Here is a 13122-nt window from a genome sequence, read left to right as displayed (position 1 = left end):
AGTTGTTTTTACAGCAAAACCTTACTGAGGCAGCTCAAGATACCTGTACTGGTCATGCACCCCTCTTCTGCACCTCTGCTGCTCTTCCTACTTTTTGTCTTATCCATTTGGACTAAAAAGCCCAAATGTTATCTAACACAGAGAGTGGGAAAGTCTGCACAACATCCAGATAAAAGATCTGAAAGCAAGGAGAAGGTAGTTGGGGACAAATCCTGCATGGGGCTCTGTGTGAAAGCTTGGATTGTGGTCCAAACATTGCTACTACATGCTGCATCAAGGCCAGTTCCTTTTAAAGTGGAATTAAAAAGATGGGCTCAGGCCACACTGCAGGTCCTGCCTTCATGGCTGCAGTCTCCCCGCCATGGTTTGGCCCTGAGGTGGGACAGCAGACAGAGAAATAACCTTACACTTGTACCTTGCTGGTTTAGTGCCCACCACGGCCCCGATGGAGCCAGCAGACAGAGACACAGGGGCTCCTACCTGTCCAGTCGCAGCCCAGCACCTCCAGGCGCATTCCTATTCCCGCTGGGGACCACCTCTCTGGGTGCACACGGACATACTGGGCAGGAACAGGGTCAAACCTCCGGACTTCAGGAATATCGTAGTGGATGTTGCCTTCAAAAAGCTACAGAGAGAGAGAGAGAAGAGGCAAGTGATGCGTGCATCCCGCATGCTCTCCATCAGACTTGATAATTTGGGTCTGGCAGGACACAGCCGCAGTTTGAAATAGTTTAGCTGTCCGACTCCAGGCCGTCGAGTCCAGCTGAGCAGAACTGGGCTGTTCCTCCTCAGTTTCAAGAGGACCAGACAGGCTGTTTCTAAGAAACTTGCACAATCTCTCTTGGCCTCTGCTTTATATCCAGGGGTCAGATTCTGATCCAAGCCATGCAGGGGAAGCCTGGGGAACATCCACTAGCTTCACATATAAATAAGATCAGATTTGTCCTTTGGCAAATAAAGAAGCTACTGCATGTTCTAGGATAAGCGCTCAGTTTTCCTCACAGTCCAAGTACTGCTGCTTTTCAGCTTACGTGCACCAACTCAAGTCTGTGGGGAATAAACAGAGGGCTATAGATAGCATCAAGCCTTCTAAGACTCATTTGTAGGATCAGGGAAAATTAAAACTTGCCCAAATTTTCAGAAGCACATGAGTTTGCATAAAAGCAGAACAGGCAGTAGCAGAATTTATTACTCAAGCCCTCAGCCACTCCCATACTGCTAAGCAGAAAAATTATGGAGAACTCCAATGATATGGGAAAAACACAGGGAATTTCAGGGTCACACCAGTGTGGCAAAAGGGACTTCCAAAGAGAAGTTGTGATTCATCTTCCTCTTCCAGAGGTGCAAGCCTCAACAGCAACACCTTTCCCCTTAAAATATGTAATTAGTTTGTGTCAAACATAGTTGAACACACCATCTTGTGGGCTCTGACCTGCAGGAGCTGGAAGGACCAGAAGGTGATGTCCACAATAAGAAATGAATGGAAATTGCTATCTCTGGGGCAAAATGGAACCTACACCCTCTAGTACAGCCTAGGAGCAGGACCAGGGGATGCAATCTGGGATTTCATGGTGACAACGCAAACTCCCAAGGTCTCTGTGGGGAGAGACAGCTAATTTCCCAAGACCCCGTGAGGCAGACTGAAGACAGCCAGAAACATCTCATTTTGCAGCTGCTCGAGGCAGTGCCTACCTTGGCTTGCATTGTTTTGGGGTCCTGGATGAAGTCCCAGTCCTTTCCATTCATGCTGTAGGCCACCTTAAACTTCTTCACGAAAGAGCGGGACTCGGTGGTGGTCACACTGTCCCCTCCACGAGCCCCCTGGATTATGACGCCTTTGATATTCTTTGGGACGCCAAGGTCCACCTGCAGCCACTCCTCCCCAGGCTGGGCTTGGGGGACGCGGGGAAACCAGCCTGAGCGGCTGCTCACCAGGCGGGCCATGCTGGGAGACCAGTCGTAGCCTCTGGTGGAAGAGGCCGAGATCTGTGAGTCAGGGATGAGGCCGGAAAGCATTCCCAGCAAGTTGGAGCAGGGTGAATCTGCAGGGAAGGAAAGGCATGAACAGCTGGGGCGGTGGATGGGAGTGCTCATGGTTTTCCCAGCAGGTTTACGCTCTGGACACTAAACCAGCATCAGCACTAGGCACTTCCCCCTTGCCTCTGGGGCCTGGGTGCCCGTCTCCCCAAGCACGTCCCTTGGGATGGGTGCCTCCATGCTGCTCACAGTGTCGCTGTTCCCACTCCGAGCAGCCATGACAGCTGTGGAGGGACAGAGAGGAGGGCTGGGGCCAAGGGGAGGAGGGGACCCTCACCGGTAATGCGGCAGCCATACAGCTCCAGCCTCAGGGCGATGCCGTTGTGCCAGCTCTGGGGACGGATGCGCACGAAGCGTGTGAGCACTGGGCTGTGGATTTTGTTGAGAACCACCTCTGTGCTGTCCTCATTGGCCTGAAATGTCTGTAAGGGAGACAGGGCACAAATATGGTTATATCATCTCCAGGCAGAAAGATGATGATCAGTGGTCGAAATAATCTTAGCAGCGAAATCCGAGGAGAGGCTTTCTGGGTAGGGCCAGCCTCTGGCCAGGGCAAGCCCCCGGGGCCGGCAGGGAGAGCTGAGCTGGTGGCAGGACAGCATGGTGGATGGACTCGCCCATCAGGCCAGAGACCCAGGAGATTGCTGCCCTGCTGCCTCTCATGGCAACCCAAAGGCACCTTGGACTATCAGGCCACAGCTGCTTCAAGCTCACCCCCAAACCTAGAGCTGCTCTAATGCAAAAGACCCGATGTCCTCGAATGCTGCAAGACATCTTGCCTCCCCTCTGCGGGGGAATGGGCTGACAGCCTGACATGTCCTCGCACCGAGCTCCACTGGGAAACATTGTGTGCAAGCAGCGGCACGAGCAGGGAGGATGCTGCCTCTGCCTGGGGCGATAAGCCGCCGTCCCAGCCCGCCCCTCGCTCCTGCCTCTTGGGCGCACATGCAGCCCGCCACACAGAGACAGCTTTTCAGGAGGGTTTATGATCCAACATGATATGAAAAGGCTGCTGCCTTACCAGATGGCCATAATCAATAACTACCAGATGGACGTTAGATCCACCCCTCCTTCCCGTTATTTTAACAGGCCGGACCAGGACTGGATACTTGTGTTTCTGTTTCAGGTTGCAGAGCCATAGTGGGGAACAAAGAGGGGAAAATAGGAAATACCCAACCTGAGGGTAATTTTCAACCCTTTCTCTGCCCCCAGAATAAAGCACTAAAGCTCACAGACTGAGGCTGCAGGCATTGCCCACTTTCCCTCCAGGCACGCAGGCTCTCAGGACAGGGCTAGAGCATCCTCCGGTCTCAGCCAAGAGCCGCATCCTCACTGAGATGTTGGCTGGGCTCTTCTGCAGGCTCCTACCCTGCATATGCCGTGCTAAACACAGGAGCTCCCGCTAAGTTTATCTCAGAGCGAAGCAGGAGAGTGTAATCTCTGGCACCGATCTACTTCTGTTGGAGGCAAGAGTCAAACAATTCAACTGCAGATCCCTGTGATCCGGGACAGAAAAAGGGGTGAGGCTGTATCCTGGCCTCTCGCCTTGAATAGCAGTTAAGAAGCATTCTATAAGTCTCCCACCGCTCTAGGCCTGCAGACAGCACATGTAACTGCTCTCCTCCCAGGATCCAGCACTCCAGGGTGCGTGGAGGGTGTTTGCAGCGAGGGACAGCGGCTGTTTGCAGCACCACAACCAGCTCTGGGCTGCCCCTGCAGTCACCGTCCAGCCCGGGATGGCGGGACTCCTGCCAGGGCAGGGAGCGGCCGCCCTACAGAGGGTCTTGGTTGCAAATCTGGTTGGTAATTGGGATTTGGGGCTGATGCAAACTTGAGCAGAAATGCTAATCTGGAGAATATATATCATGCTGCTACCGTTTAGCAACACAGCATGGTTTACATGTTTTTAACATCCTATTTTATCCTGTCTGACCCCACTTCCCATCCTTTTCCTTGCTCAGCAGACACCAAATACCCTTTTTTCCAGCAGGAGGGCTATAAGAAGAGTGGGTACTGTGAAACACTCTCCAGGCATGCGAGCGTGTATGTGTGTGTCTTGTAAACCTGTGGGAACACACACACAGGCTGAAAGGATACATTTCCACACCGCAGCAAAGCCTCCAGCTTTATGTCAACACAGAAGCTGACACACAACACCTTACCTCTGAACCTAACACCAGAGGACAGGAAATGTTTATCTGAGCCAGTGCAACTATTTTAGCACGAGGAGCAGCACGTCAGGTCAGCCCAAAGGTCCCTCTGTCCCAGGGGGCGGCTCCTGATGGTGGCCCAGCAGATGCCCAGGGGCAGCAAGCCCGGGGGAGTCTTCTCCTGGCAACCTCTCTTCGCTTCTCACAATCAGCAGTTTGAAGACTCCATGAGCCAAAGGTTGCATATGGACCAGCATGTTTAACAGTCACTGATGAGGTTTGCTGCTCTTTTTGGTTTAACATATTTCCAGTTTTGTTCTTTTTTAGCTCACTTCGCACATACGAGCATCAGGGGCCAGAATCCAAATTTACACCAGTGTAATTTGTTGCTGACTTCTGCAAAGTCAAGCTTGACAGAAAGCAGAAGCAGGACTGAGCCCAAAAACTTTATCACTACCACATGCATTGCTGAAAGCATCTCTTACATGACCTTAGTCCCAACCACCTGCTTCCAAGGAGAGCAACCTCAATTCTGCTTTAGATTTGGGGCCCAGTAATTTCCTCAGACTAGATCACATTCAACAAGCTACGTAACTCTGAACGCGACCTTGACACTCCGGACTGCCAGTTCATGAGGGCAGAAACGGCACCTGACTTCCAGCTCTAGTATCAGCCGCACTGGCAGGATCTGGCCCCGTGAATCTTGTTTCTGAAAAGCCCCAACTGATGACAGCAAGTCATTGCTTCGCACCCCGCTCAGCGTAACAGAAAGGGGCCATTTTCAGAGGGCAGGGGGTGAGTGCCGTTAGAGAAGCGGGGTCCTCCCACGTGCCTGGCCCTTCAGCCTCCTTCCCGAGCAGAAATGCATCGCGAGCCCGCAGGTCCCGGCGCTGCCGACCAGGGTCTGACCCTGAGCATGCAGTTTCTCTGCACTGAAAACGCTGACCCTGGAGCCCGAGCACAATGTGGAGAGAGTCCCATTGACTCAAACAGGCTCTATATCCTGCCTCAAATTAGCACTCACGGCATGGGAAGAACTAGCAGGAAAATGTGTGAAATTGGGAGCGCCAAGAAAGCAAAGATTTCTTCCCCCTTACCAAAATAGAACATTGCTATTCCTCCCATCCTATCTGCTTCTCATCCCACTCAGCACATATTTTGAGCCAAGTCTTCGAATGGTGTAAATCAACATATCGCCATCGAAGTATAAGAAGTCACAGTAATTTACACCAGCAGAAAAAAAAAATCTGGCTGTGATGTAGGGAGATAGATAGATACACACTCAGCAGAGAGCACACAGGCGCACGCACATACACACGCACACACACACGCACACGCACTGAAGGGTGACGGAGCCAGAAGACGAATGGGAAAACCATTAACAAATTAAAAGCACCTTCCAAGAAGCAGTCAAGGGAACTCATTTTCACTGCTGCATCTAAAAGCTGCCTATCCCCTCCCCATATACTTTACTTTTACTTCCGTCTTAGTCCAGTCGGCAGGTCTACATGTAAAATTAAATTGATAATCAATGAGAGCTGACCTACTTAATTAATTTGCTGCAGAAAGCAAGTGGTGGGAGATGAAGTCTAGGCTAGAGGAGGATTGGGCAAGTTTTCCGTGTGCACATGCATGCAGGCTCCACACCAATACTTACAAGTTGGAACCACCACAGGGTGATGAGGGGATTTCTGAAGCTGCATTAGTTCCAGTGAGTATGGGAATTGTGCCAACGGCAGTTTGGAGTGAAGGGAGTGAAGGACAGGGAGAGAAAAAGCGCTGCGAAGTCGAAGAGGCAGTGAGTCAGGGAGGGGGCAGGAGGTAACCTCTCTCCCGCTTTATTTATTGTGCTGCTTGGCCACTATGCAATTTCTTGGGGAGCTAAAGAAAGCGGCTGGGGGAGGCAGAGGAGAAGGCCAAGGATGGCAGCAACCCTGCCTTCGTCCGTTTGTATGTGTCTCCCTGGACCCACTAGATTTACTGCAGGATTATGTTACTCCCGTGGAGACAGAGCCCTGGAACAGAGCATGCTAACAGGATTAGGGCTTCAGGATTTAGAAAGAGAAGCATGAAGGAGAAAAGTAGGGGAGATAATTTTCCTTGTCAGATAGGGAAGGCATAAAATGGGGCATGTTTGATGGTGGGAGGATTCTGGCTCGAGTGGAGGGTGGATAGTTCTGGATTTATTAAATCCAGGAACAAGGAGGTAAAAGAAAAATGATACTTGGCAACACTCAACGAAGCACAGCCGTCTGGGCAAGGCACAGTGTGCTGGGCTGGGCTTGCCAGCGCCGTGTCTTTGAGAGGCTCCACTCAGATCCAGGAGTCACCAGGGACACGAGCAGCGGCACACTGTTAGCCTGCAAAGAGATACCAGGCCCAGAAGGACAAAGCTGCAGCCTTGCTAGGAAAGCGAGGGCTGTAATTCTCCCCTGGTACTGCACCAAGGGTGAATGCGTGGGGCTGCCTGTCCCAAAGCCTGAGGTCTTTGTCCTGCTTGTGAAAGCAGCGGAAGCCGGCTGGGACCTGGGGATGCTTCTGAGCAAACCCTCTGCACTGTGGCTCTGTGGCCTTCTGGTTGATCACACAAGCTTTTCCTGAGTTGTCCAGATAAAGAAGCCACAGGACTGAAAGCTTTTCTCTCCCTCCCCAGGTGAATGAACACAGAAGACTGCATTAAGAACAGAAAGGACAGAGGAATGCTCCTAAGGGAAGGCACAAGGGTCTCCAAAAAGTCATCCTCAATATTCCTGCCAGCATCAAACACCTCTGATGTCCCCAGCTCTATGCACAGATGAGATATTTGGCTCTGCAGCAATTCAACCTGCCTTCTTGCATCCACCTGAAATACCACCCAGGAAGGTTAGCTGATGACAAGCACAAAGCCATCACAATGCGTAGGAAATGGAAAATGCGCATCAGCTGGATCTTGCTGCCATTTCTTGTCCATTGACTTCTACAGATTGTCAAAGTAAATGTTTCAGTTGCGTCCTCCTATGTCACACACAGAGCAATGGAGGCAGCGAAAGCACACATCACAGTCCCAACACACCCTGAATCCTGACACCCATCCTGTCCCCCAGTCCCTCACCACACTAGATGATCCCTGTGAGCTGATCTCTGCAGTTACTAAGACAGAGCAGCTCAGCCCACACAGGAGCTGGAACCCGAGACCTTACAAAGAAGGAAATGGATCAGAATGGATGAGCACTTTGTTTTCTGACAAAATCCTCATAGTTGAATCTGTGCGAAGAAAATAGCCAAAACCAAAAGTTCAAATCCTGCCAGGTGCTCTTTTCCTTCCTTGGGTTCAAGAACGAGTTGTTGTTTTCTAAAGACATTTGCAACCCGCTAGATAAGATCTCGGCACGCACACCAGGGTCGGTGCCTGGAAGATAACCTCTGGGGCCATCGACCCTGGGTGACACAGAGGGGGATGCAACAGGGAGGCCAAGAGCCAGAGCAGCCGTTCTGGGGCAGGGGTTGTTTGGCCCTGTCCCATGGGGACGTGCTGGCGGGTAGTAAGGGGCGAGTGTGGGGCAACATGTGGTAGTGGCCGCTCTCCTCCCCATCTCCTCTCCTGGGGGACACACAGGAAGATAGCTCTGCACCTTTAGCCAGGTCACTGGGTTAGCCTCTCCCCCTGGTACTGAGCAAGGACAGAGCGTCACCCCCTGGACAGGGGGACATCCGGGGTGTGCTGGGCTTTGGGAGGAGTGGGCTGCCAGGCAGGGGGAAATCCCGGCAGGGATGGGGCGGGAGGGGGAAGGCGTGAGTGTGGGGCTCCTCTCCTGCCGGTTTCCCACCCCAGAAACGCAGCAGCGCTTGGCACGGAAACAGCCCAGCCAGCCCTGTCTGCTGTGAGCACGTATTAATCTTGTTTTCCTCTGCTTCATCCTGCCTTTCCCGTTTCTCTCGCTGTGCGTGCCAGCAGCTGGGGACTCAAAGGTGAGCCATCATGTTTCACAGGGAAACACCCTGGCCCCACTCTCCTCCGAAACACCAGAGGGAGGGGAAGTGGGGAGAGGGGGTAAGAGAGGAGGTCAGAGCTCCCCATCCTCTGCAGAGAGCACCACCCCCTCCCCAACCATCCTGCACTCGCTGGTTTTCTCTTGCTTTGGTTCCCTGATGAAGATGTAAACGTTAGCTGACCCGCCTATAACATGGCAGAGATTTGCTTTTGGCCCACACAGCCGACAGAAATTCAGAGCAGTGTTTGATACACCCCATATGCCTATCTGTGCGTGTGCATATATATATATGTGTGTGTGTGTATATATATATGTATATATCTGCATGTATATAGAGGAATAGAGAGTCCCTGTCTGTCCACCCCCTTCCCCCTCCCCGCTCCTCATGGCACCAAATCAAGCTGCGGCAGACTTGACAAATCTATTTGGCACGGTTCGCTCCACCGTTGCAGCCTGAACTGTGCGGTGTGCCGCACTAACGCAGGGAGGAATCTGCACCTTGAGTACAGACATCTGGGAACTTGCCTAACGCAGGAATGGCAGGGATTAATGCGGGCGGGGAATGCAGGGCTGCAGCCCCCCAGCACCGGGCCCGTGAGCGAGGGGCTTTGCCCTGGCCCCGCTGTGGCTCAGCGCCTGGCAGCCAGTCATTTGGTGGGGAGGGAAAGCAGTCACCCAGATGCAAGGGGCAGGCAAGCCACCAAAAAGCAATTACTTATCCTCCAGCCTCGGGAAGTGTCTGCTAAATTGAGGCCAGAACATGGGAACGAAGCGAGACTGGAATAAAGGAGTGAAAAAGGAGGTTTGATTTTTCCTCTTTTTTAAGAAGAGAGAAAACAGAGTAGAAAAAAGCTGATAGGACTCGAGGGCCGAATCCTGAAATGGTGGCAATTCATGTGGCTATGGGACTACTTTGGGTTGACACCAGCCAGGTTTTAGGGTCTTGCTGGAAATTGGCTCAGCAGCACCGAAACCAGCCGTGCTGTCCTGCTCCACCCTGGCTGAGGACCCAGTGTCCAACACCCAGGACTGCAAGTACAGGGTATCTACTCTCCCCTGTGACTAAACCCACCCTCCAGGACAGATTCCCACCCCTAGTTAGACTCCAAAAGGTGAATTTATTGCCAGTGGTTATTTGAAACACTGAAATGTGTATTTAGCCCACCTCTTTGCCCGGCGTGCTGCCAATCTCCCATCTGCCTCGGCTTGCAGAAACAGCCCCAGTGAGACCTCAAACTCACCCGTTTCCACGGGTGAGGAGAGACGGCCCTGGTTCACAGGAAGGTCTGCTGTGGCCAGTGGGTCCTGGGAGAGCACAGAGCCTCCACACCAGCGCAGGACCACCACCTTTGGGTTATACATTAGCTCTGCCATGAGCTGCGGCTCCAGAACCAGGGGGACCTGGGGGAGCCCAGCTGCTGCATCTCCTATGCGGTGCTGGGCTGCCCTGTGCTTCCATTTCCCTACCTCTAAAACAGGACTAACACCGCCTTACTGCCATGCGAGGAGGTTAAGTACTCGAAATATTGCAGGTATGAGACCCTGCTAGGGGCCTCTGCACAGAGAGGACTCATTCTGGGAAGCAGAGTAAATTTGAACCGTGTGACACACTGGGGAAGGGGAAATCACACGGCCCGGAAGGGAAGGAAATGTCTGGATGAATCCTGGACAGGCAGGCTACTGCATTTCATGCCAGCAGCGCCTGTGCCAGCAGAGGGAGGGGACAAGCTAATTTAACAGAAGCGCTGAGCAAGCAGAAATTGCTGGGACATGCATGCGGGGGGAGACATGTGGGACCCCAGCCACTGAGTTCACCCAGACAGATTACGGCACATCCATGGGGAGGGCCTGAGCTGCGGCAGCAGTGCTGGTGGGCACCACAGAGGAGCAGGGAAGGGCTTTCTGGTGGTGCCCTTAACCAGGGGACAACCACATGACTGAGGCAAGTGACAGAGCAGGACCAGCCCGGCACCACGGCTGCCTTAACCCCTCTCCCCATACGCCAAAGCTCCCATGCAGACCACCTCGAGCTTGCCTTGCCTGGCCATACAGCAACACCCACAAGGCTTGGAAGGGCTGAACACCCATATTTACCCTCCCCGCCTCTCACTCCCATCTCTCTGTGCCTCCCAGAAACACGATGAGAGCGTGCAGCAGCTCCCAGGGCTCAATGCATCCTTGCCGACCGTGCCTGCTAGCGCAGACCCAAAGCTCTGGCAGCTTGAATTGCTCCTCATTATTTATTGTTCATTTTGTTCTCTGGGATGGTGCGATCCCCTCTTGGGATTTGTGCCCTTTCATTTCCAGGCCTCAATAACTCCTGAACTACAGTTTCATGTGGTTTTGTGATTGTTAACCCAGCATGCAGACGGGGCTATGACCATAAAAGCTCAATGAATCTTGTACGGCAAAACACAGGCTGTGAAAGCATTTTCTCCTTCATTTGCAGTCAAATAACATACTCTCGCCACCACGAAAGATGCAACAGCAGCCAGGTTTTCCAAGGAATAGTGTTTCCTCATTGCTGTGCAGTGGAGAAAGGACTATTTCTGCTCAGAGTATCATCAGTCATTTAGCCCTCATCAGAAAAAGGGTCCCTCACAGATTAAACTCTCTGAGCCTGTAAAATCTTTCTGTTCTATTTCCTCCTGTCTGCTGCAAGACTCACCAAGGTGCATGCAAAAGAGACAAAAAGGCCTTTACCTTGTGGTTTTTCCCATGTCGGTACATCATCCAGTCCTCCCCATTGGTGCTGACCTCCAGCTTGTAGGTACGGACATAGTAGCCATTCTGGGTTTCTCTGGAGATGGCACCCTGTGTGGCAATGGCTGTGAGCACTGTCAGGAAGTGGAGGTCCACCTTACCAGGGAAAAAAGGGACAAGAGAGAGAACGGTGACCACTTGAGAGCCCGGGCTGGCATAGTTAGTTCCTCCTTTTGTCTCCGAAACATGAAAAGGTGTGAATTCCATCTGTCTCATTCCATCTGTGGACACACATTTCAACAGGCACAAACCCCCTGGGCTGACTTCAGCAGGATGCTTGCAGGCAGGACCATGGGACAGGAGTAACTAAGAATCTTCATGTCTGTCCATATGGGATCATCACAAACCCTTCTTCCTGCCTCAGACCAAACAACAGGATCTGCACAGAAATTCATGTCCATTAAATTAGGACAGAGGATGACTTTTTCCACATAAAATAAAAGCATGATGTCCAATTAGTGCTGCAGTTCCTGGTTTTCCCTCGCATTTTTTTTTTGGTTTTTTTTTTACAATGTGGGTTGAGAAAGGTCAGCAGATCTGGCTTGGTAGCACTGCCATGAATGAAGAATGAGATGTCTGCTAGAGGCAATGACATCCACCACCTCCTGTTCCTAGTGCCCTTTAGCAAGCAGAGTCTCACGGCGATGTGACACAGGCAGAAGCCCTCTTTGGACAGACGCTGTGGATCTAACCAACTCCCAGGGAAAGCCTTTGCTCTGTCAGCCCCCTACCTGACATTAGCCCACTCACACTCCCTGCATCACTGATGAGATAAATATTATTCTAGTTGTTTTTCCATGTGCCTCCTGGAGACTTTGGTCCTCAGGCTAGTGGTGGAGTCAGTGGCCCTTGTAAGTGGCAGAGGTCCCTCAGTCTCTGTTGGTATGCTGGGAAGTCCATCAAGGTTTTGGGCAGGAAGGAGGGGGTGGGAGATGGACAGCAGGTCGAGTCAGCCCTCGTGCAGGCGTGCTAATGGGAGAGCCAGCCTGTCACATTTCATGGAGGCACTGCAGCTCCCCTGCTGCTCGCTCCCCGTGAACCACAGAGGCAATAAAAAATTCAACAAGCCTTATGGTCAAAGGTCAGTTTAACAGCGTGACACTCCATTTGGTGGGGGAAGAGGTGAGGGGGCTGCAAAGTGTGTGTACCTGGAGGTACTCTTTGTTGCTGTCTACGTTGGGGGTCCAGCCGTTATCATCGCTGTTGAGCCGGCTCTGTTGAGGAGTCCATCGCCCATCTGAGTAGGTGGAGGAGGCACTGATCTGCATGTTGGAGATCCTGCCAGACTCCATCCCCAGCGGCACGTTGCACTGGAAGTCTGGAGCGGACACACACACACAGATGACCTTACAGTTTCTGTACTTCACTCCCAAGTGGAAGGCAGCCCTGAACTGTCCTCCCCAGCTAACCCCAAGCAAAGCTGCCTGCCTGGAACGATGAACAGATCTGCACCATCTTGCAGGTTGTGTGTGTTCACAGATGGCACAGATGAAAAATTACAGATGGGCAGCTTTATGTTTGCATGGCCCTCTGAAAACTAACACAGTCCAGATCTTTCTCCCTTTCTCTATCTCCTTCACCTTTGCAGTTTTGACAAAATTCTGTCCCTTCCCTCCGTCCATCTCCATCAAGATGTCCCAAGTCCCCTTGCCACAAAGTTCCCCATCTTCTTGAAGGCCAGAGGTGAAATCTAAGCACTGAGAAGGCAAGGAGTATGGGCAGGCACAACGGGAGGGTGCTTACTGCTGTGCTGCCGGCAGGAACATCAAGGCCTGGAACGGGAAGTCTAAAGGTTTTGTGTGTGTGAGAGTATGGATGCATGTGTGTATGTGTCTGTGTATATGTGCATTTGCTACATGTGGTATCAGACCCATAGGAATTAACCAGCCAAGAATATGAAAGACTCTGGTATGCTTTCATTTGTGTTTCCTCACTTCTAAGGCTTTAAAAGTCACAATTAGCTCAATCTTATTGCACGTCTCATATATTTTATGGCAGCTGTCCTGTAAAAACAATAGCAAAGAAAACGTTGATTGGAAATACCACATGGGCCAAAGTGTGCTGCTGCTGTAAACCAATGGGGCTCCACCAAGCTGCCTGTGTTTTTAATGTGGCCAAGTCAACCCCGGGTGGAAACGATGGGCCACGATCTCAGTGGTAATATTAAAGTTACGATTCTACACCAGCATAAATCAAAAGGC

The 13122-nt window shown here is 51.9% G+C and overlaps 1 protein-coding gene across 7 annotated transcripts in view; it reads right to left on the bottom strand.

Annotated features, from left to right (window-relative positions):
* NRP2 (neuropilin 2) overlaps positions 1-13122 on the bottom strand; it is an 89038-nt gene that overhangs the window by 40997 nt on the left and 34919 nt on the right. For all 7 annotated transcript variants that reach the window (XM_054829636.1, XM_054829639.1, XM_054829637.1 and 4 more), the window contains exons 6-10: positions 12070-12239; positions 10862-11017; positions 2315-2459; positions 1693-2042; positions 481-625 (exon numbers count right to left, since the gene is read on the bottom strand). In XM_054829636.1, coding sequence (XP_054685611.1) covers positions 481-625; positions 1693-2042; positions 2315-2459; positions 10862-11017; positions 12070-12239 — 966 coding nt within the window. The remainder of the gene's footprint in view (positions 1-480; positions 626-1692; positions 2043-2314; positions 2460-10861; positions 11018-12069; positions 12240-13122) is intronic.

This window comes from Grus americana, chromosome 6, assembly GCF_028858705.1.
Source record: "Grus americana isolate bGruAme1 chromosome 6, bGruAme1.mat, whole genome shotgun sequence".
Taxonomy (NCBI): domain Eukaryota; kingdom Metazoa; phylum Chordata; class Aves; order Gruiformes; family Gruidae; genus Grus; species Grus americana.
This window is presented reverse-complemented; position numbering and strand designations above follow the sequence as displayed.